Source organism: Solanum stenotomum, chromosome 6 (assembly GCF_019186545.1).
Source record: "Solanum stenotomum isolate F172 chromosome 6, ASM1918654v1, whole genome shotgun sequence".
NCBI classification, from domain to species: domain Eukaryota; kingdom Viridiplantae; phylum Streptophyta; class Magnoliopsida; order Solanales; family Solanaceae; genus Solanum; species Solanum stenotomum.
In genome coordinates this window covers 2,518,961-2,540,709 of record NC_064287.1, presented here as the reverse complement: position 1 = coordinate 2,540,709, position 21,749 = coordinate 2,518,961, and the positions used below count along the sequence as shown (strand labels likewise).

General features: G+C 31.6%; 3 protein-coding genes across 3 annotated transcripts; 2 read left to right on the top strand and 1 right to left on the bottom strand.

The window, feature by feature from the left end:
• Positions 1-2,602: 2,602 nt before the first annotated feature.
• LOC125868216 (ethylene-responsive transcription factor 13-like) lies at positions 2,603-3,266 on the top strand. Its single transcript, XM_049548850.1, has one exon. It carries the CDS (start codon positions 2,631-2,633, stop codon positions 3,198-3,200), a length of 570 nt encoding a protein of 189 aa, XP_049404807.1. The 5' UTR covers positions 2,603-2,630; the 3' UTR covers positions 3,201-3,266.
• A 2,919-nt stretch (positions 3,267-6,185) lies between these two features.
• Positions 6,186-10,873, bottom strand: LOC125867999 (uncharacterized). Its single transcript, XM_049548593.1, has 4 exons — positions 10,272-10,873; positions 7,563-7,721; positions 7,344-7,452; positions 6,186-6,637 (listed from the first exon to the last, which is right to left on the bottom strand). Exons 1-4 carry the CDS (start codon positions 10,599-10,601, stop codon positions 6,462-6,464), a joined length of 774 nt encoding a protein of 257 aa, XP_049404550.1. The 5' UTR covers positions 10,602-10,873; the 3' UTR covers positions 6,186-6,461.
• A 5,294-nt stretch (positions 10,874-16,167) lies between these two features.
• LOC125869142 (dnaJ protein homolog) lies at positions 16,168-21,323 on the top strand. The gene is made up of 8 exons (XM_049549700.1): positions 16,168-16,318; positions 17,619-17,786; positions 17,935-18,094; positions 18,238-18,379; positions 19,892-20,025; positions 20,115-20,257; positions 20,566-20,764; positions 20,853-21,323. The coding sequence occupies exons 2-8, from the start codon at positions 17,637-17,639 to the stop codon at positions 21,182-21,184; spliced, it is 1,260 nt and encodes a 419-aa protein (XP_049405657.1). The 5' UTR covers positions 16,168-16,318; positions 17,619-17,636; the 3' UTR covers positions 21,185-21,323.
• The last annotated feature ends 426 nt before the right edge of the window (positions 21,324-21,749 follow it).

Genomic DNA, 21,749 nt, shown 5'->3' with positions numbered 1-21,749 from the left:
GTATGCCCTCAACCTAGTTCGTGTCGTAAACATTGAAATTTTATGGAAATCTACAAGATCTGGTCAATTCTAATGAATTCTACAAGACATGTTTAATTTTAGTTAGGGTTTTGCGATGTTAGTCAATCTAGACCCTATAGTTCATGCCTATATAAAGTATTATTTCTTTAAAAAGACACCAAGAATATCTCATAAACTCTTGGGATATTCATAAAGAAATCCCGCTCAGCTCTTGAATCACGAAGAAAGAATCAAGGGAAGGAACATAATAGCACTTATATTGTTTTATCAATAATATACTTGTTTATTTATATTTTGATTGTGGTTGATTAATTTTTCATATATTTAAAATTTGTTGCAAACAAGATCTGAAGAAACAAGAATATTATTGATAAATCAATATGGGTACAATTTTGTTCCTTCTTTGATTTTTCCTTCTGAATTTTTTTCATTTTTTCGTGATTCGAGGATTGTAAGTGACGTATTTCTCGAATTAAGGACGATTTGAATTTGATCTCCATGGAATGATTTGTGGATCTTCTTGATGTATGTGATTATCAAGAAAACAAGAAAAGTATGACATATTTTGATCTTTATGAATACCTAAGAATTTATGGAATTTTCTTGGTGACTCTTCAAGAGAATATATTATATACTCTTTATTAGGGGTGTACAAAATCGAACCGAAAATCGAACCAAATCGAAAATCGAGTCAACCCGGTAAAAAAACTAGACTAGTGGTTTGGTTTGACTTGGTTTGGTTTTGAAAAAAAAAAACCGACTATATTTGGGTTGGTCTGGTTTTAACTAAAAAAAACCAACCCGAGACCAAACCAACCCGAAATTATATATATAATTTTAAAATTTTATTTTATACATAAAAATATTTACTTTGATATAATTTTTAAATATTTCTTATACTCTTTCATAGTTTTTATCTTTTAATATATTATTTCAAGTTTGAAAGTTAGAATTATGAATGGGTCAATAAAAATTATAGTCCACAGATGTTGATAATTATAATAAAACTTAAATCAAAATCAAATCAATACTAATGCAAAAAAAAAAAATCAATTCAACACTAAGAATGACAATAATATTGAATAGTTGTTCTTTAGTTTTACATTGGTTTAGACAATTAAAATACATAATCTAATTTTAATTTCCTTTAATATTTAGTCATGCAACTAATACTTATTAAACTTAATTTTAGCATGATTTAGTACTTTTAAATTATGGTCATTTTCATTATGACTTGTTAATTTGCAATATTTGTTTTACGCGATTTCATTATTATTATTTTTGTTGGATATTTTAGTGTCATTAATCATATCATATTGTGTTATATTTTTAAGAAACATCTTAGATAGTTGTATTTTGGTAGGACTAAAGAAATATTTGAAGTACAAGTAAATTATATGTTTATATGAATACAAACAACCCGAAAAATCAAAAAACCCAAAAAAAATCCGAAAAAACCCGAGGTTGAAAAACTTGAGTTTTATTGTTTTGGTTTGGTTTATAAATTTAAAAATCCAACACAAATGGTTTGATTTGATATTTGAAAAACCCGAACCAACCCGGCTATGTACACCCCTACTCTTTATATAGGCATGAGCTAGACTTTAGCTTAGATCAGTAGCCTCTAAGAATTTTAACTGAAATAGAACTTGCCTGACAGAGTCCTGCAAAATTTCAATGTCTTGTACCCAATATTTCAGAACTAGATGAGCTTTTTTCAGAATACCATTCACCGAGGCCACATAGATCTATATGTAATGATCTTTTTATATTACTTTAATAATGATTAGTTAACTTGCTCTTGACTAACCCAAAAATAGGCATTATTTACGAAAGAAAATCACTACTACTCTGATTACATTGACTGATCCAGGAGAAAAGGAACACTTAAGTATCAAATGATTAAAAAGAAAATTAAAATAATAATTATTCAAACGTCATTTGAATTTTGATAGCGATGACGAATTATTGAAAATTCAAATGTTCTATCGTTATATGAAAATGATGTATTCCCTCAAATTTGTTTAAAAGATAAATTCCTCTCCAACTTTGAATTATAAAGATTTTTGTTTTTATTTTTAGAAGTATTATAACATACTCATAATTGCAAAACTTGATGATCTCGAAGTTTTTAGAAGTCTAGTTAAAGTACGACTGGTTAGAAGATTGTGAGTTATATATTAAAGTATTTTTTTTGCTTCTTAAATTATAAAAAAACAAATACTAACATATAAAAAGAATTGGAGAGTGGATTGGATTGAAATTTCACCATGTATTTGAATTTGACCATAGTTTTTTTAGAAACATATTCTACTATTTTTTATAATAAAAAAAATGAAACATAATTTATATTCATAAATTTATTATTATTTTTATACTTACTAGGTAATACACTATTCAAAAATCATGGTGTACACTATATTTTGGTAAAAACTACTAATAACCAAGTACACTATCCCCCATACTAGAATTAGTTGAAGTCATAAATAGACATCTTAGAAATATATTATCCCCCATACACCTATATATATACTCCATTCCTCCCTTTCAATTTCAACTACATAAAAATAGCAAAGAAACAAACACCACTTCCCCTTCCAAATATAAAAATGCATCAAGAAAATTCAACACAATTTGATCTAAGCATTCTTGATTCTCCACTAGAACATCAATTCAATGGCTTCAACTTGGAATCAATCTCCTCCGATCGATCCATCAATCATACATGGGAGAAAATAGACAAAAATGAAGATAATATTCCTCGGTCATCATCACAAGAACCAAATAACTGGAAGAGATATAGAGGCGTACGTAGGCGTCCGTGGGGAAAATTCGCTGCCGAAATTAGAGATCCGAAAAGAAAAGGCGCTAGGCTTTGGCTTGGAACTTACGCGACTCCCGAAGATGCGGCATTGGCTTATGACCGAACCGCGTTTAAATTAAGGGGTACACGTGCCTTATTGAATTTTCCTCACTTGATTGACACGAACGTCGCTGAGCTGAACAGAGTTCAACCTAAGCGACGTTCGCGATCACCCGAAATAATTAAGGAGGAAGAAATTCCGAATCCAAAAAGAAAAAATCCTCAGCTAATAAATAGCATAGCTAAAGTCAATAGTATTATACATATGTTTGAAATCACTAGTTTGGCATTTCATCCTCAAGGTAAAATTAAATAAATTATTATCTAAGTTTGAATTAAAAAAATATATGGAGATGGAAATACTCTTCTTTTCTTTCTTTGTTTTTTCGTGAAAAAAGACTGGATTATGAGCTTATTATTTCCTTTTTTACGTTCTTATGTTTTACCTCATAAGGTAAATTTTAAGTTTGTTTTTATGAAATTTGAATATAATTATATTAGTGTATATAGCTAGTAGCTATGTGTATGAATGTTTTTTTCACGTTTCGATTTGGATCTTCAATGATAAATACCAGTATATATTAAGATTGTCGATTGATTAATTTAATCTAGACATACGTATAAGCTCCTTAATTTAATATTGAATTAAACCATCTTTTTAATGCGAATATTCAGTATAAAATTTGATGAGTTATTTTCATATGTGAATATACTAGTCAAGAGGCAAAGTTAAAGATTTTTTGAATTTATGAATTATGGATTATACAAAACGTGATTTAATAAATTATTGCTATAGTGCTTTGACATTTTTCAATAATTTAGATTCTTTAAACTACTTTCACTTTAATATTGATATGAAATGTACTTTCTCTAACTTTTAGTACTTTTTTCTATATTATTATCACTTAAAAATATTATACTTCTTCCAAAAAGTTACCAAATATTCTCTTTTGGAACGGAAAAATAGTTTTAGTGATTAGTGAAAGAGAATTCTTAACAATATTGAAAACAATATTATCAAATTTTAATAGGAGAATCTTCATGAACAACATCCATTATGTATATGTGGGGATAATTAATGAGAAAATACGAAGAGTCTCTTCTAAATTTGTATCTATTTTTAATGTAAATATCTAAAAAATTTGAGGGTCTATTTGCCCATGAAACTATTTAAATTTACCATAAGTACACCATTTTCAATCACTTTCACAATAATTGTGTTCTCATAAAAGTAGAGCATGTGAAAGAGTAATAATACATTTCCTAATAAGTGTAATTTTAAATGTCTACTTTTTTCAAATTTAAAAGAGGCTTTATGTATTTTTATCTATAATTAATTAGACAAATTATAACAACTAATGACACAACACATATAAAATGAAATAGAAAGTTAGCCAGCTGTTTCATTTTAATCTTAATTTATATTTCATGATTCCATAAATGATCAAAATAAGACAAAATAAAAAGTCCATTCACATGTATTTACATGTTAATTAAATCTTTCGAATCGTTTCAAGAGATCCTATTTAATATAATAAGATTTTTTAAAAAAAAATAAAAATTGTGTCCATCTTGTCAAGCGTGGAGGAATAATATTATCAGAGTAGGTGATGGAACTTTTGGTAGAAATGATCTCTTATATACCACTTTGTTGTTGAAGGCTTCCGAACTAAGGATTTAGACCGTAGAAGGGACGATTTTGTCTATTCAAAAGAAGAAGAATTTGCTCTTTGGCCGACTGATCTCATTGATCATATAATTAGAACGGAACGTGTCATTAGAGGTGACACGATTAGAGATGTCCTCTAATTACTATCATGAGGTTGATCCCTCTTTTAGTAGACTCAGCTATAAATATTCATTCAGAAATGAATGTCAGGTTTTTTCTTTCATTACTAACTCCATTTTCAACATGCTGAAACTTTTTTTTTCATTCCTAGCGTTCCAAAAAGGAAAAAGGAGGGATCGGGGGGACTTAAAAAATACAAATCGAGAGCATGTAGATTGAGGTTACACTTGCAAAAAAAAATATTTTAAATCGATTATATATGTAAAAATAAAGATTTCGTATAAAATATAAAATTAAAAATAAATTCATAAAAGGATATAAAATCAAATCTTCCAACGGACTTTTTTTCAAGACATACATTTAAGAAATTAAAAATCATTAAAGACAACGTGACAAAAATTGAAATTTCTAGTGAATTGACAACATTTTAATTAATAACAATTCAATCAATTTTATGATGTATTCACGAACAAATTAGGTGGGATGGTTATCTTTGTTGGCATTAAACCTTTTGTAATGCAAATTATAATAAAGAAATTTTTGTGGCTCATTTTTTCGCTTTCTTTATTCTCGTGGTTTTGTTTTCTTTTTTACTTATTTATTTTATGTGAAAGATAAAAAAAAAAATTATATTGAATTATTCTTTATTAGACTTATATATTCAAGTAAATAAATGTGATCTCGCGTATTTGAGAAATAGAATCTAAATAAACAAAGCTAGTTGATTTACACCTTTTCATTGCACCCGAGATATACGTGAAGCCTAAATCAAATTTTGTTTTTGCAAAAAATATTTTTAAAGTTAATCAATTTAATTAACGTTACAACCGTGATTTTGAAACGTTGTCATCTACCTACATGTTCAAATTTCTCTTGTTAACACACTAAAAATATTCTTCGTACTATTCTCTGTATAGTATAAGTGTTGGTGTTTGGGAGTATTGTGGAACCTTGAAGAACAAACGATCTAAATTATTTATACCAAAATTAGGGTAAAATCACTTTTAAGACAAAGACTGGCCACGATAATGATTTGATAAGTTTTATTAGTTTTGTTTATGTTCAATATTAATATTATAGTATTTTTCTAATAATTTGAAAGCGACTTTCTGCATAAAATATTGATCATCAGCTAAGGCATATTCGCGTTATACCAACGATACTAAGAGCAACAAATATATGAGAGAAATATTCATTTATGAAACAATTGATATAATCCTTTTACATGTACCAGCAATCTCTTCACACCAAGCATGAGTCTATACATATTTGCAAGATTTAAAATGTTGGCTTCATTTTATTCTTTTAACAAAATATAAATTCATAGATTTAAAATCCTGATTTGGAATTTCAAATCATGTTTTTCTGAGAATTTATTCAAATACTAATTTGAAATCATGACTTCATATCACATATCCAAACGCAAGCTAACGATTTCAATGTTCTTTTCTTGGAACAACTCAACAAAGAAAAGGTGATTTAATTTGAGATGGAAATAATAGCAATACCACATATCATTCTCAAAATAACAATTGCAATTGGGATGTAAGGCGGTCCAACAGAGAACAATACATCTTGGGATTTCACAATTACAAGGTGGTAACAGAGGCCATCTAGGCTCCATAACCTCTCTTTCAAATCAAAAGTTTCAAAACAAGAAAAGAGTAATAACATAGTTCAGCAATGGACAAGCAGCAAGCTTCGCCAAATGGACGATAAGTAACAGACATGGCAGAAAGGGAAGAAATCCGAACAATACAATCACTTAAGAGTCTGGTAGACTTATTTTTATTTAGCAGCAGATATTATACCGGTTTGTTTCTCGTATACAAACTCTCCAGCAGTAAATGATTGGTTCTCTCCGGATTGGATACTTCTCTTCGCGTACAAATGTCCACAATATGCTACCTCTAATACAGTTGCATCCTTGTTAAGCTCAGTAAAGATGGAACCTATTCCTTCACCTGGATTAATGAAAGAATAAGAGATCAAGAATGATATTGGGGACTTAAGCCTTCTATTTTACTAAGAAAATAGCACGAATATGCATTTTATCAGTAGAATTAGGTACGACCAGTTTCAACGATCATTGATGCACCAATCAAGTTGTAGTTATAATCAAAGCCACTCATTTAAGATTTTCAATCATGAAAAGGAAAAACAATACTAGATCTTCCAATTTACAGTTTAGCAGCTGCTGCTTTATGATAAATGAAACTTAGGCAAGAGTATTGATGCCACCTAACAGGTCCAGCAGGTCACTTTCATGAGGAAGGGTTGAGTTTCCAATTTTATATAATCGCTAAAACTCCAGAGCGTGTGTAGTTATGGAAAAGTTCATGGCATGCAACTGAAATTGTTGTTCGAAGTATTCTCTCAGTGGTACTAGAAAAATACATATTGTTCTTATAAAATGACAAAGGGAAAACACACAGCCACAAGATATCTAAACATGTGACACGTGAGAAAGAAACTACTGCAATAGCAAAATAGAGAGCAATCTGAAACCACAAAGATACACCATTTAAATTGAAACACATCTAATTGATTTGGCCACAGCAGAAGCAGTCTCTTTCAAGTGCCCTGTATGCTCTGTGGAGACTAGAAAGTCTTCACTCACCACATCACTACCTACATTGCACCTAGAGATGCAAAACCAAGAACACTTACCATGTGTGACTAACAACAGGTTCTCAGAAGGATACTTATCAGCAAGGGCCTTAACTACCTCCACATATCTAGCCCTTGCACTTTCCAACGACTCTTCCCACTCTGGCAGCTGCATTTTCAGAAGAATAAGATATCATGAGTAGAGGCAAAAGTGGATCATGCATATACTCAACTATGCAATAAATAAATCGAAGCAAGAACTCATATCCTACAAAATACCTTCTTATACACAGGTTCAACAGTGTTATCTACAGTTCCAGCAGGCAACTCAGATTCATATTGTGAGATGCTGAATTTGAAATCCCCATCCTTAGGAGCTGCAGCAGCTCTAACGGCTACTAAATTCAGCATTTCACACAAACCATATTCAATAGATACCTGAAATGTAAAAAAAGAAATATGTTAAAAGTTATCCGGAAAGAGAGTGAAGAGAACAATTTCCAAAAAACGTGACAGTAAAGAAAATCCATTTGATTTGAATGCTGATGTTCAGCAAAAGTATGTGTTTATATTTGTGCATGTTTCTCATACCCCTGCGTCTACAAAGACTCAAAGTGAGTCATATCAATTTTGTAACAAGTTTCATGGCACAGAAGAAGCATATTCAAATCTAAATCCTGGTATAACTACATAGGTGACCATATTTATTACTGATTAGAGGCTCACACCATAGAGAAAATAGAAATACTAATGAAATTCATAAGATTTTTCATGACAGGATTGAAATGGGTGGATGCATCAGTACATGGTGGAAACATTTAATGATGGAATAGCTCCATTTAGTAAGTACTATATTGTCAATGTGAGATTTAGCATGAAAAAGGGTAGACCGTTCCTTGTTTTTTCTTCTCCACATTTTATTTTTTTAATTTGACAAGTCACAATATTTTTTATTAATATATACCAAAATGCTGCTAACTGTACACACGGAAATATTAGAAGTATGCTCTAGAGTGAATTGCATAAGTAACCTTCATGAATTTCCATGCACACTTTCCTACTTCAGGCTGAAGATCCTACATGCTTATTCATAATGAATCTGCAGGTCTTGGGTTATTGATATGGCTATCGAAGTTTTAAACCAGGAAATCACAAATCTGGTAATTCAAATATCCTCACACTAGAACAACCGGACTCCTGAATAAGGATTTCTCCTTTCTTACTGTTTTTGATATCAACTAAAAGAACAGGACCGAACCAAACCAAACCAAACTTTGTCTAGTATTATCCACAAACAGAAAATAAACAGACCAAATCGAATTAACCTAGTATGGCAAAACCAATCAGAACTCTACTGTCTAGTGACAAATTTATGTTAAGAAGGGCAGTGATGCACCAATCAGTTCTAAGTGGAACATGCTTTGCAAGAAAAATTTAAACATAACGAAATCAATAATAATTTGAAAAATAAAAAAACTAAAGCTAAATAATATTTACGAAAATAACATATTAATTAAGTGCAGAAACCATTTGAAGTGTCTAACTTAGATGTGATGATGCAACTAGTATTCGAACCTATCAGATACTTTTATCGACATAAATTTCTAAAATTCTACTATGAATGATTCACAGTAGTATCTGGACGAAAGAAACTAAAAGGAAGTCTACAACAACAACTTAATGAAGTCTGAAGAAAAGAACCTATCAATCAACTGCAGGAACTATTTTAAATGTTCAACTCAGATGTAATAATGCAGCTATAAGTTTCTAACTCAAACTTATTTAGTTTTCTTTTACTAAAATTCTAACTTCCCACGATTAACGCATTCATAATATTTATTTTAGAATTGACATATCACTTTCTCAACTACATTTATTTATTTAGCACTGATCTCTTCAAGATAAAGCCCATGAGCAATGGGACTCATGTCTTAAGCAAACTGCCTTTCTTGGACTGCATCTAGATTCAAGGCTTAAGCACGCCTTAAATGAGTTTTAAACGGCACTCACATACTTACTATAGTACCGAGCAACATGCATGCTCAAACACAAACATATAAAATATGTCTAATATAAACCTAATTAGAAACTCATAGATGCATCACTACACATCTAAGTTAGACACTTAAAATGGTTTTTGCACTCAACTGATATGATGTTTTTGTAGATATCATTCAGTTTTAACACACCTCTATTTTTAGAGGTGTGCTGAAATTTAATTTCCTAGTCTAATCATCATAAGTTGTTCGACAAGAAGTTATATGGTCTGGTTATTTACCTTGAGAAAAAAGATTCTTAAGTTCCTCCAAAGTCAAGGATTTGTGTGAATTTTAGGCAAAATGAACCAACTAATTGCACCAATGGCTATAAAGGGTACATATCAAGTCAAGGATTGAACATTTTCTTTTCTTCAAAAAAAAAAACGAGTTGATGTGTGACCTCAGATGCTTAACAGTAAGGATGACAGGGAAAAAAACCAGAAAAGGTCACAGTTGCAACAGTGGCCTTTGCTCCCTTAGGAATCTACTGTAAGTTGTAAGTCGAGCATCCAAAAAATATGTCTTTTTCTTCTTCTTTTTTTTTATAAGAAAATATATCTTTTTACTTTGTGACAGATAAAAATAAAAGCACAACTTTTAAGCATACAAAAGTTCCTATAACAAAAAGCAGTTCTTACTAGTAGTACTAGATAAAGACTATCAATGATGGATTCCCTAAGCTTTTAGACTAGGGTGTAACCAGGGTAAGGCCTGCATACACACCACTCTCCTAGACCTTAATTGTAAGATTACACGAGATATGTTATTGTTATTGGGGGCGGAGCTACACTTTTACCTACGGGTTCAGCTAAACCAATAACTTTGGCTCAAACCTACTATTTTTGGTACTTAAAAATTCCGAACTCATAAACTCAAAAACCTAGTTCCGATTCTGGGTCTCTAACACCAATTCAGCAAAATAAAAGATGAAAAAGGCGAGAAACTGTACTTTGACTTTAGATGGATCAATGATGACTGAATCGGAATTGGATGACAAGACATTAGACTCGCCGCTGTGATCAGCAACGTCACAAAGAGCACGTACGACCTCTGCAGCAGTCTGCACACATCGGTGAAACGGAGAAACGAAAACCCGATGGATCGGGAAATCAATACTGGATCGGATCTTTTGACCCGTACAAAATGCCCGGATCTTACCATCCTGATGCAAAGGTGGGTCCCACGGCCTTTCCGCTTTCATCACCCACAATTCCTCAAAGTTATCCAACCGGTCACCGTGTCTCATTACGATTACGTTTTGATTATCCTGCGTCGCCATTGTTGATACCAAAATTTAGTAGTACTATTTTTTTTTTCTGTTTCGTACGGTGAAGATCTAGAGATTATTTATATAGAAAATGTAGAATGCCAATGGTGATTTTGGAGTTAGGACTTTGAAGGTTCGGAGAAAGAGGATGGAAGAAGAAGAAGGAGAAGAGCAATATGAGAAACTGCGATGGAACTTCTCTAATGGCGGACAAATTGGATGCTATCCAAATTACATGGGTCTTATTTCTTCGTCTTTGACTTTTTCTACTTAAACAAAACAATGCGACATTTGAAGAAATTGCCTGTAAACTTCACAGTTTCATTTAGAGGTAACGGTCAATAACACAATATCTACGAATGTGGTGCAGTGAATGAGATTACGTTTTATTTAACTAGAGGTCATGAATTCGAGTGTGCTTATCACTATGGAGAAAATCTTGTTGGAAGCACCACCCCAAATAGGCCTTATGATGTGTGATTCAAATTTAGTCGAGGCACCAATACGGTCTCTAAACACTTGGCGGAAAACTAAAAAAAGATGCACCACCAATGTGGTGGGTGGATGAGATTCAGAGATGGAGCTAACTAGGGATTCATGGTTTCAAATGAATCCAATAGTTTTTCCATAGATCTTATATAATTTGTATTAGAAAATTTATATATATATGTATATTAATTTGTGAACCACTTAACAAAATTATTTGATGACTTAGTGGTAAGGAAGGTCGTGAAAATGTTTCTACGCTAGTGTTGTGGGTTTGAATACCACCATATCAACAAAAGTCTCTTTTGTTTTAAGAAAAAAAAACCATGATTTGCAATATTTTCTCTCTTTTATCTTAAAACTAGATAATGTTGCCCGTGCTATGCACGGGCCCAATAATAGAAATGGTATATTTTGAGGCTAATAACCGAATTTTTGAAGCGATTGTTTGCGTGCATAAAAGAATAAGTTTTTTTATCACAAACTTGTACTTTCTTTGACGCTATTTAAGGCATACAACATTTTTGAAATATTTTATGTTGTCAATTATGATAATTTATAGTATTTTTATGATAGATTCACTTCAAGAATCAGTGGAATTATAAAAAAAATAAGACAAATAAATTAAAATTGACCCAATATTTTTTATTTTTGTTGTCTCAATTGATGTGACACAAATGAAATTTGGAGAGTCATCCAAATTTTCATATATTTTTTTAAAATGTTTGAAGTTATTAATTATTGTGATTTATAATATTTTTATATAACTTTGAAATAATGTACATTACTGGTCACTTTGTCCTAATTTATGTGATATGGATAAAATTACAAAATTAACCCTTTTAAAATGTCTTTCAGATATTTTAAGTTGTTAATTATTATTATTTATAATACTTTTTTAGTAATATTAAAATGATATGTGTTATTTTTTCTGTCCCAATATATGTGAGTCTGATAGAATTCTGAGAGTTAACCTATTTTATTATATAGCTTTTAAATATTTTAAAGCTTTTTAAGTCATTTGTAAATGATAGATGTTGCTTCCTTGATTGAGACTTTTCCATTTGTGAGAGATTACCTGGCTTGAATAGATCATTTCTTTTGATCTGAAAATGTAAACTCAAAGCATCATTAAAATCAACATCTTTGAGTGATATGCAATACTTTGGATAGTATGTAAATAGGAGTATTGTATGTTTTTTAAAAATTGATTGAGTATTTTTATACTCGAAATATTCTTGTATTCTATACATCTTTATTTCATGTATAGGAAAAATCATAGCATCATAGGTATGACTTGTATGCAAATATGCTAGTTCTATTTCTTTAATTGCATTATCAAAATGCAATAAGGCTTTTTTATGTTTCCATGATTTTTTTCTTATTGTATGCAAGGATGCTTGTACAAATTTCATTATGTTAATTTAAACATGTAAATATGCAAACAGCATGATATGCAAATAGCATAATAATTTTTATTCCCTATAGGTACTAAGTATTTCTTTCTATATTATGAGCATATAATATGAAAAACACTATTTTTGCTTTCTCATTATTATTAAGGATAACAAATAAAGAGTTGAGTGATAATATGAATTCATTACTCTCCATGTTCTGGGCTGTGTATTAATCGATTCGATTTAATTTTAAAGTAATTCGATTTGACATATTAGTTATCAAGTTTCACCTTTATATAGCATTTCTATTCCGCCTTTCCCAATGCTATAATCTTCTAATTTATTTAGGAATAGATTTTCTAATATTATTTCTTGATCACTTTCGTGATTAGTAATATAACAAGGAACTGTTATTCTTATGGTGTCTAGTTGTATTGGTACATCCGATAGTAATAAATCTATCAGATGAAAGATTCATAAATGCAAGAGAAGGAAATCTAGGCATAGTAGAGGGAAACCTAGCCTATACAAAACTCCTATTTACATACTATCCAAAGTATTGCATATCACTCAAAGATGCTGATTTTAATGATGCTTTGAGTTTACATTTTCAGATCAAAAGAAATGATCTATTCAAGCCAGGTAATCATATAATGAGTATATATTACCAAGCATTATACACAGTTACAAATTCAAATTATGGTAAGGTGTATAAGAATAAAGGAATGATAGAAATAGATCAGGAATGTGCAGGAATTGCTAGAATAGTTGAAGCAGAAATTCAACAAGCACAAATTCCAGATGAATATGAAATTCGATTTGGAAAAACGCAAGAAATAGGAAGCACTAGTAATCCTAGACTTTCAATAGAATATGGAAGAAATTCAATTAGAAAAAGTATATCTAATAGATATTCTTTAAAAATTGAATCTCCAAGTATATCTATACTATTTTAAAAGGGAGTTTATGCCCAAGTTCTACTATATAATAAATATAATATATAATATTCAAGAAAGTCCCAATCTTGAATATTATATATTATACTTGGGTAGAAAATAGAATTTTAAAAGTCCCACAAGTATAATATATAATATTCAAGATTGGGAAAAGTTTCAATCTTGAATATTATATATTATAGTTGGGCCTAAACTCTCTTTTATAATATAGTAGAATTTAAAACTCTCAAACTCTTAGGGGTCATTTGGTTGGGAACAAGTTATTTCAGGATTAGTTATCATGAGGTTAACTATCCTGGAATAATTTATCCCACCATGTATATGAGATAACTTATCACATTACTATGATATAAATAATAGAATAAGTTATTCCAAACATGGCAACCAAACAAGATACAAAAAATTTATCACTATTTTCTTATCTCATCACTATTTATTTTTATCTCTCACACCAAACGACCCCTTAATCCTGGTTCTGCCTCTGATGAGATTGTTCCTTCTTTAATTAGATGTCTCGAATTCAAGTTTTATGTTGAATTAGTCAGACTTCAATATGAATACTAAATCGAGTGAGAAACCCAAAAATATGAAGGGTCAATATCACATTTAAATTATTACTTTCTCCAATTTATGTACCTTGACTTGATACAAAATTTAAGAAAACAATAATAAAAATATGTCATTTTTTTTTTAACTAATTAAAATAGATAATGTGTCATATAAATTGAGACAAATGAATTACGAGTAATTTTTTTTTAGTTCATCCAAGTAACAAAGTCGGTCTCACTTTAACAGTAGTCAACTGCCACAACTGACGAGGGACCTACTTCTCATCAATCATATTCTAGATTACTTTTTTCCACTAAATATCCTAATTTATTAAAATGTTATACTTTTCATGATTTTGGTTTATTCAATTTAAAAAAATAAATAATAACTTTAATTGTCTGGTTTGAAAAGAGAACCATAGTTTTTTTTAATCTATAATTAAAAGATCTTACACAAAACAATAAATCAAAGAGTATTTTATGAAGTTTACATTTTTTAGGGAGCGTAAGTTAAGAGGAAGTCATGTATGAATATTTTATTCGATTATCATACATTCTTAAATAAATATAGAACAACCAAACTTCCACCAATTCCAAATGTAATGATTTAAATGGTATTCATCTAGTAACTTATACATGTATTGATTATGCGAATTTTTAAATTGTTAATCAGATTTCGTATTAGTTTTATATATGAATAACTTATTTTTTATCTCTTTATTAAACGTTGTATAAGTTATATAAAAATTAATACTTGGTTAACTTATTTATAATTCAGCTACCAAACTATCATGAATAACTAATACCTACATAAAATAATACATAGATCCACTCATAACTAATTCTTATATTACTAATATCTACATATTTTTAACTAGTTGTCAAACGACTCTAATGGACCATCTGGTAGCTAGTTAAAGATAATTTATTCATGTATTAATTTATGTATAAGTTATACAAAATATCTAATAGCTAGCTAGCAAGTAAGTAAAGTTGTTGCTTTTACTATTAAAATAAATTAACTTGTTGAGTACCTCATTTGTGTCAATTTCAACTTCAAGGTGTGCAACTTCCATCGATGTTTCCTTTCAATAAAAAATCTTTTTGAAATGTATTAGTAACAATTAGGAGTATAAAAATTGCGAAAATTCACCAAAATGGTCCTTAATATATGAGGGATGAGCCATTTTTGTCCTTGATATATCCATTTGACAAATATGGTCCTTGATATATATAAAATATGAAATATTTAATCCAAAGCCCTAAATCTAACGCATATTCTTTAAAACGTGTAAAACTAATGACTCTAATTTATTATCTAAAGAAAAGAAAAGAAAATGACTAACGTTCTTTTTAAGGATGGGCAAACAAAGATTGTCCCAACATTTAGAGTAATTTATGCGTTATTCAGATTTGAATGACTTTTCTCCGATTGGCAAGGTAACATTTTAGTTTGTTCTTTATCTTTCAACCTTATTTTTACAACTGTATGTAATAACAACTTTTATTGGATGATTTGGTTACGTAGTGTTCCAATATTACCCTATATAAGAGTTTTGGAGCGGAAAGATTACAATTTTCATTTTTATCATTTTGAGGATGAGAGCACTAAATTGTGACATGTTGTTTATAAGTAAGAGTTAATGTTCGTTTAAAATTTAATATATCGAAGAGTGGAGCTAGTGTATAGGAGTAGAAGGTTATAGTAGGGGTAAAATGTTGTCTTGCTCTGTCAAGGTTGTTGCCTAGTACTAGTTGTATCATTACATTTCTTGTTATATGTTGTTTATTGTATTTCGATTATCACACCATTTGTTGTTGTCACTATTTCCTTCTTGAAAACTTTACCTTGCTTTCTATATTAATTGTTATGTTTTCTTTATTATTTTTTTCTTTTTATACTTGGATTTGATACACTTAAACCCCAGACTTTATTTCGATTCTAAAAAGTCGCTAGTTTTAACCTAAAATTGTTAAATTTAAGTCTTTGGATCAAATATGTAATATTTTTACATATATCCAGGATTATATTCGTCAGTAAAATCAAAATAGTCTCCACCTTTCGGATGAACACTTTGTGTGCGATAAGCCTTTCACTGTATAGTAACCTACAAATTACACAAAGAACATAAATCATATTAGATAAGTCGGACAGCTCAACTCAAAAGGCATTTTGGTCAATTGTTTCAAAAATAATTTTCTCAGCTATTTCTGTTACGTCACCGCCTGAAATTCGAAACCAAAACAAAAACCTCTCAGAAGAAAGAAAAACACATGTCATCTATCGCAACTCTTTTTCTTTCTATCGCTCTTTTTCAGAAAACCACATTTCGAATTTCGAGGTAATTTTTCTTATGGTGGCTTCAAATCTTAGATCTTCATTTTCAATTAATATTTTCTTGAAAATCTAATTCTTGGGTTGTTGTTTGAATTGTATGTTAGTTTTTTTAAAAATAAAATAAATTTTGGGGTTCTTTTTACTAGTTTAGGTGTAAAGAAAGTTGATTTATGGTGATTTTGAAGCTTTGCTGAAATTTATGTGAGTTTCTTGTTTCTCTTTATTCATATGTGAAAATTTGGATATTCTGTTTTGTCTGTGTAGTAAAGATGTTGTAAAGTTTGATTCTTTGTATCTTGTTGCTATCTTATTAGTGGAAAGATAAGTGGTATTAGTGGTTTTTACTATGGGGTTTGAAATATGTAGAAGTAAATAAGAAGTGGAAGGGGGTAAAATATCTAATATACATGTAAAAAATAGTTATCATGTATAAATGGCGTAATTTTTGACCCGTTAGAATGATGTAGAGGTCTTGGTTAACTTATAGGGAATTTAGAATCTTGAAAAGTTTGTTGGGATATTTGATGGTGCAGGCACCATTGAAAAGAATTTTAGTTTGCTGTTAGGTTTCATATATGACTAGTTTAATCGATAATCGATATACTAAGATAGTAGGAGGAGGAAATTGAAAAGGAGTTTAGAAGCTTAAATGATAGAAGGGGACTGGCTTATTAGAAGAATCTTGCTATTTAAATAGGAAAAGACCCAATCTTTTTTTTTCCCTTCATCCAAATAAAGAAGATCATACTTTTTTTCTTCTCTGTTCCCATATTATATAGACATATTCAAAGAATAACCTCCTCCTGTTGAGATCACCTTATGCCTCACCATTTCAAGTTGTGCTTCTCTGTATGAGGTGATCGGACCTCATTTTGATTGCTCCAACAACAAGGACGTACCTAGTGTGATCCCACAAGTGGTGTGGTGTCTGGGGAGGGTGGGGTGTACGCATAACACTTACCCTACCTCATTTTGATTGCTCCATCATTTAAAATGATGAAAGCATGGCTTTTAGTAACATTGCGTTTCAGAGCATGGCCTTTTGCCTTCTTTTTTTCTTAATTGCTTTGGGATTGCTAACAGAATGTCTTCTATATTCTATCATTTTGTGCTTGAACTACATGTTGGAATGTAACCTACTTTTTGGATTGCTAGTTCTAATACTTCCCTACGCCAATTGACTTGTAATCAATACACATCAGCTATTTACAGCACATACTGTATGTGTAGTATCCGCCTTTTGTTATATAATAAGTTTGTCCTTAAATGGTTGAATGAAATGAAATTATTGCACTTTTGTGCAGGTACTAAGGTGATTCATAATGTTTGGACGGGGTGCAAGGAGGAGTGACAACTCCAAGTACTATGAGGTGCTTGGTGTTTCGAAGAATTCCAGTCAAGATGAACTTAAGAAGGCATACAGAAAATCTGCTATAAAGAATCATCCTGACAAGGGTGGGGACCCTGAAAAAGTGAGTTGTCCCTTCTCGCGCATGCAATTAGAATTTTCTGTGTGTTGCTGTTCTAGATATGTTACATCTATACCAAGGGAACCTTTTGATTCTGATGCTTATTTTGCTTTTCTTCATGAGTTCTTTGTCCTGTTTTGTCTCCACTCAGTTCAAGGAATTGGCTCAAGCATATGAAGTTCTAAGTGATCCAGAGAAGAGAGAACTTTATGATCAGTATGGTGAAGATGCCCTTAAAGAAGGAATGGGTGGTGGTGGTGGTCACAACCCATTTGACATATTTGAGTCATTCTTTGGTGGAGCGTTTGGCGGTAATAACTATTAACGACCCATCTCCCTCTTGGGAAAGAGACCCTGCAAGAGGAGGGGGGTGGGGGCTGTTAAATTCCTCTTTGTTTTTATTATCTTTTTTTGTTTTTTTGGTTGAAACATCTCTCTGCCTTGGTTATCCCAGGTGGTGGTAGCTTCAGAGGCAGCAGAAAGAAAAAAGGTGAAGATGTAGTGCACACTCTAAGGGTGTCGCTGGAGGACTTGTACAATGGCACAACAAAAAAGCTCTCTCTTTCACGGAACATATTGTGTCCAAAGTGTAAAGGGTATTTCTCTTTCTTTAATTATCTGACCTTTTTCATTTACTACTGTCAATATCACTTTGTTACAGTGATTTTCAAATAAATGTGTTGAATGATGATATTGTATTTAGAATTCAAGACCGTTTATGTTTCTTCACGTTATTTCTTTTCTTCTTTTGATGTCTCTCTCCACTGATCCTGTCTGAACTAACTTTAGATTGTAATATGATTGTCGAAGCGTTAGTTTTTGATTTATGCCAAGTAAACGTGGACATCATCGATAGGTTGTTCCTTGTGTAATTGATTCACTACCGTCGAGCCCTCTCTTAATTTTGCTACTACAGTTGGTTGCATGTATTCTTGAGAAATACAATCACCAAATTTTAGGCAGGCTCTGCATTTGCGTCTAAAAATCAACCACCCTCTGAACAGATGTCTGACACAGAGTACTAGATACTTTTGGAATTCTTCGAATTTAGACACCCTTCTATAGGAAAAATTGGGGTTACTAATTTTCTGCGAGTTTTCTCTCTGTAACAAAATGATATCTTTTTATAGGATAAAATTAATCCCTTGTTGTAGAATGTAGACAAGAACATCTATTATAGCAGGTTATCGTCCAATGATTTGACTAAGAACCTGTTTCTATTGGCTTTTGGCTTTTCACTTATAAGCCAAAAGGCACAAGTTAGAAATCCTAACTTATGGCTTTTCGTTTATTTTCATCATTTTAGCTTAAAATCAAGTGCTTATAATTTATCCAAATACTCCAAAAGTGCTTAAAAGCTATTTTGACTTACAGGCACCTAAAATAAGCCAATCAAAACATGCTCTAAATTCTATTTTCTTGGCTCTTTCCTCTCCTTTTAGATGCTGTAACAGTATTCTTGTATCTAATTTTTGTGGTGTTGAAAAATTTGAATTTTATGGCCTCAAAATGTCCATATTTTTGTCATGCTAGTTTCCATTTCTGTGCTCCTCAGGATGGGTTTTGATGAGTAATTTTTGTTGGATCTATACAATAACGATTTGATATTAGTTCCCTTGACTGCAGTATACCTCTCATCTATACGGATGTCCACTGAGGTGAATTTGGTGTTGCTGGTTTATATTTCTTCTCCTTTATTGGGTGTAGCTATGAGGTTGCTGCATCTTAGTGGGAAATTTAACATAACCTTTTTCAGTTGCAGATAAACATACTTGAGAAAACATAACATCATTTTTGGTGCAGGAATGACAAGAAAGGCGAGAATATCCAGAAAAAAGAGTCGTCTGATAGAAATTGTTGTATATTCACCTCTTCTAAAAAGTCACCTGTTTCACCGTATCGGTCTATGTTGTCATACCAGAACATTTGCAATCTGAATGAGATATTAGAGGGATTACACAAATCCATATTTATTAGTTTAACTCGTCTTAATCGGCCTTTTTATTTATTGGTTGCTTATGCATTAACTTGCTCTACGCATATATGTTTTATTGAAAACTTCACTGGTGCCTGTTTACAATTTTTATATGATTTACTTGCATTATCAGGAAAGGTTCAAAGAGTGGAGCTTCTGGAAGATGTTATGGATGTCAAGGTACTGGAATGCGCGTTACAACAAGACAGATAGCCCCAGGCATGATTCAACAGACGCAACATGTTTGTTCCGAGTGCCGAGGCTCAGGTAATGAGATTTCCCTGTAATTCTAATTTTCAGTCTTACATGAGGAAAAAACACTACTTGTAACTATGAATCTTTCCTTGTTAATACAGGAGAGGTTATAACTGAGAGGGATAGGTGTCCTCAGTGCAAGGGAAATAAAATTACACAAGAAAAGAAAGTATTGGAAGTGAATGTTGAGAAAGGGATGTTACACGGTCAGAAGATTGTTTTCAACGCGGAAGCTGATGAAGCTGTAAGAGTTTTTTGCTATGCAAATTGGCTCAGCTTTTGTAATTCCCCAGTGTACATGTTTAAATTGTGCCTCAAAAAGTTTTTAGGCAATGTTTGCAAACAAACATTTATCTTTCTTCTCAAGTCTAATCTATTCGAATCTATAAATTTTGAAGTCGGTGCTGGACTTTGAATTGAATATATATCCGTCTCACTAATATACAGTATCGTCAGTCCTATCTGCTTTCCTTTTGCTGTTTGTGACGTCCTCTTTACATTTTGGCAGGTGATATTTCATTTCTAATAGTTGTTTTTTGGTGTTATATGCAGCCAGATACCATCACTGGCAATGTCATTTTTGTATTACAACAGAAGAGTCACTCAAAGTTCAGGCGCAAGTCTGATGATCTTTACGTGGAACACAATCTCAGTTTGACAGAAGCTCTCTGTGGCTTTCAGTTTGTCCTGACTCATCTTGATGGCAGGCAGCTTCAGATCAAATCTAGCCCTGGAGAAGTTATAAAGCCTGGTAAGGAGTGTTCTTAGTTTGTGTTTAATTACTTTGTGGCGTGAAATGTGATATTTATATATGGGAATCATTTCGTTCTCTCTTGCAGATCAATACAAGGCGATAAACGATGAAGGAATGCCCCATTATGGTAGGCCATTCATTAAGGGTCGGCTCTATATTCATTTTAATGTGGAATTTCCAGAATCTGGATTCCTTTCTCCCGAGAAATGTCGTGCTCTTGAGGCTATTCTGCCACCGAGACTAGGGAAACGCTCATCTGATATAGAGTTGGGTAAGTGTGAGGAAACCACTATGCATAACGTCAACATGGAGGAAGAAATGAGACGCAAGGAGCAGCGTCATCACAGGCAAGAGGTTTATGATACGGATGATGAAGTTGACGCAAATCTGCATAGCTTGGGTTGTAACCAACAATAGAAGTTCCCAGATAGTGTGGTCTTTTTAGTTGAGTCCCCAATTTTGTCTAATGCTCTGTTGGCTGCTTTGGTTAGTAATTAACTGATTTTCTTTTTGGTTCTGCTTTTCAGTTTGTTGTGTTGATCTCAATGCAGGTTTTGTACATTCCTTAGCTATAGAAAAGGCAAATTTTCAGAAATAGCGATAGTTTGAGGTCTAATTATCAAACATAGCGATAGTTTGGATGATAACCAAACGTATAGGAACCTAGGTAATAGTAACTCGATCCTTTGTATCCTATCTATCTATCTATCTGTATCTATATTAGTTGTTTGATCCGTTGCCATCTTTAATAGGATTAGACTAAGTTGGGGCAGAACTTTTCGTTGATACGACTTTGCTATTTTTAACATTCATTCTCTTTCAGGATAAGTCGTGGTTAGGGGTGTCAAATGGGTGGGTTGGGTTGAAATAGAAATTAGGTTGAGTCTTAACTTGCCGAAGTTAACTTTGGGCTCAAATGGATTTAAAAACGGGTTGGGTCTTGACCTGCCCAATTTGACCTCTGCTTATTCTCAATAATTTT

What these genes read in the sequence shown, in the direction of transcription:
- LOC125868216 (XM_049548850.1), top strand. Translation starts at nt 2,631, where the DNA reads ATGCATCAAGAAAATTCAACACAATTTGATCTAAGCATTCTTGATTCT.
- LOC125867999 (XM_049548593.1), bottom strand. Translation starts at nt 10,601, where the DNA reads ATGGCGACGCAGGATAATCAAAACGTAATCGTAATGAGACACGGTGAC. An exon ending in TTGAACCTGTGTATAAGAAG is followed by an intron (nt 7,453 to 7,562) that starts GTATTTTGTAGG and finishes CTGAAAATGCAG; the next exon opens with CTGCCAGAGTGGGAAGAGTC. An exon ending in CCTGTTGTTAGTCACACATG is followed by an intron (nt 6,638 to 7,343) that starts GTAAGTGTTCTT and finishes TCATTAATCCAG; the next exon opens with GTGAAGGAATAGGTTCCATC.
- LOC125869142 (XM_049549700.1), top strand. Translation starts at nt 17,637, where the DNA reads ATGTTTGGACGGGGTGCAAGGAGGAGTGACAACTCCAAGTACTATGAG. An exon ending in CTTTGGTGGAGCGTTTGGCG is followed by an intron (nt 18,095 to 18,237) that starts GTAATAACTATT and finishes TGGTTATCCCAG; the next exon opens with GTGGTGGTAGCTTCAGAGGC. An exon ending in TTGTGTCCAAAGTGTAAAGG is followed by an intron (nt 18,380 to 19,891) that starts GTATTTCTCTTT and finishes TTGCATTATCAG; the next exon opens with GAAAGGTTCAAAGAGTGGAG.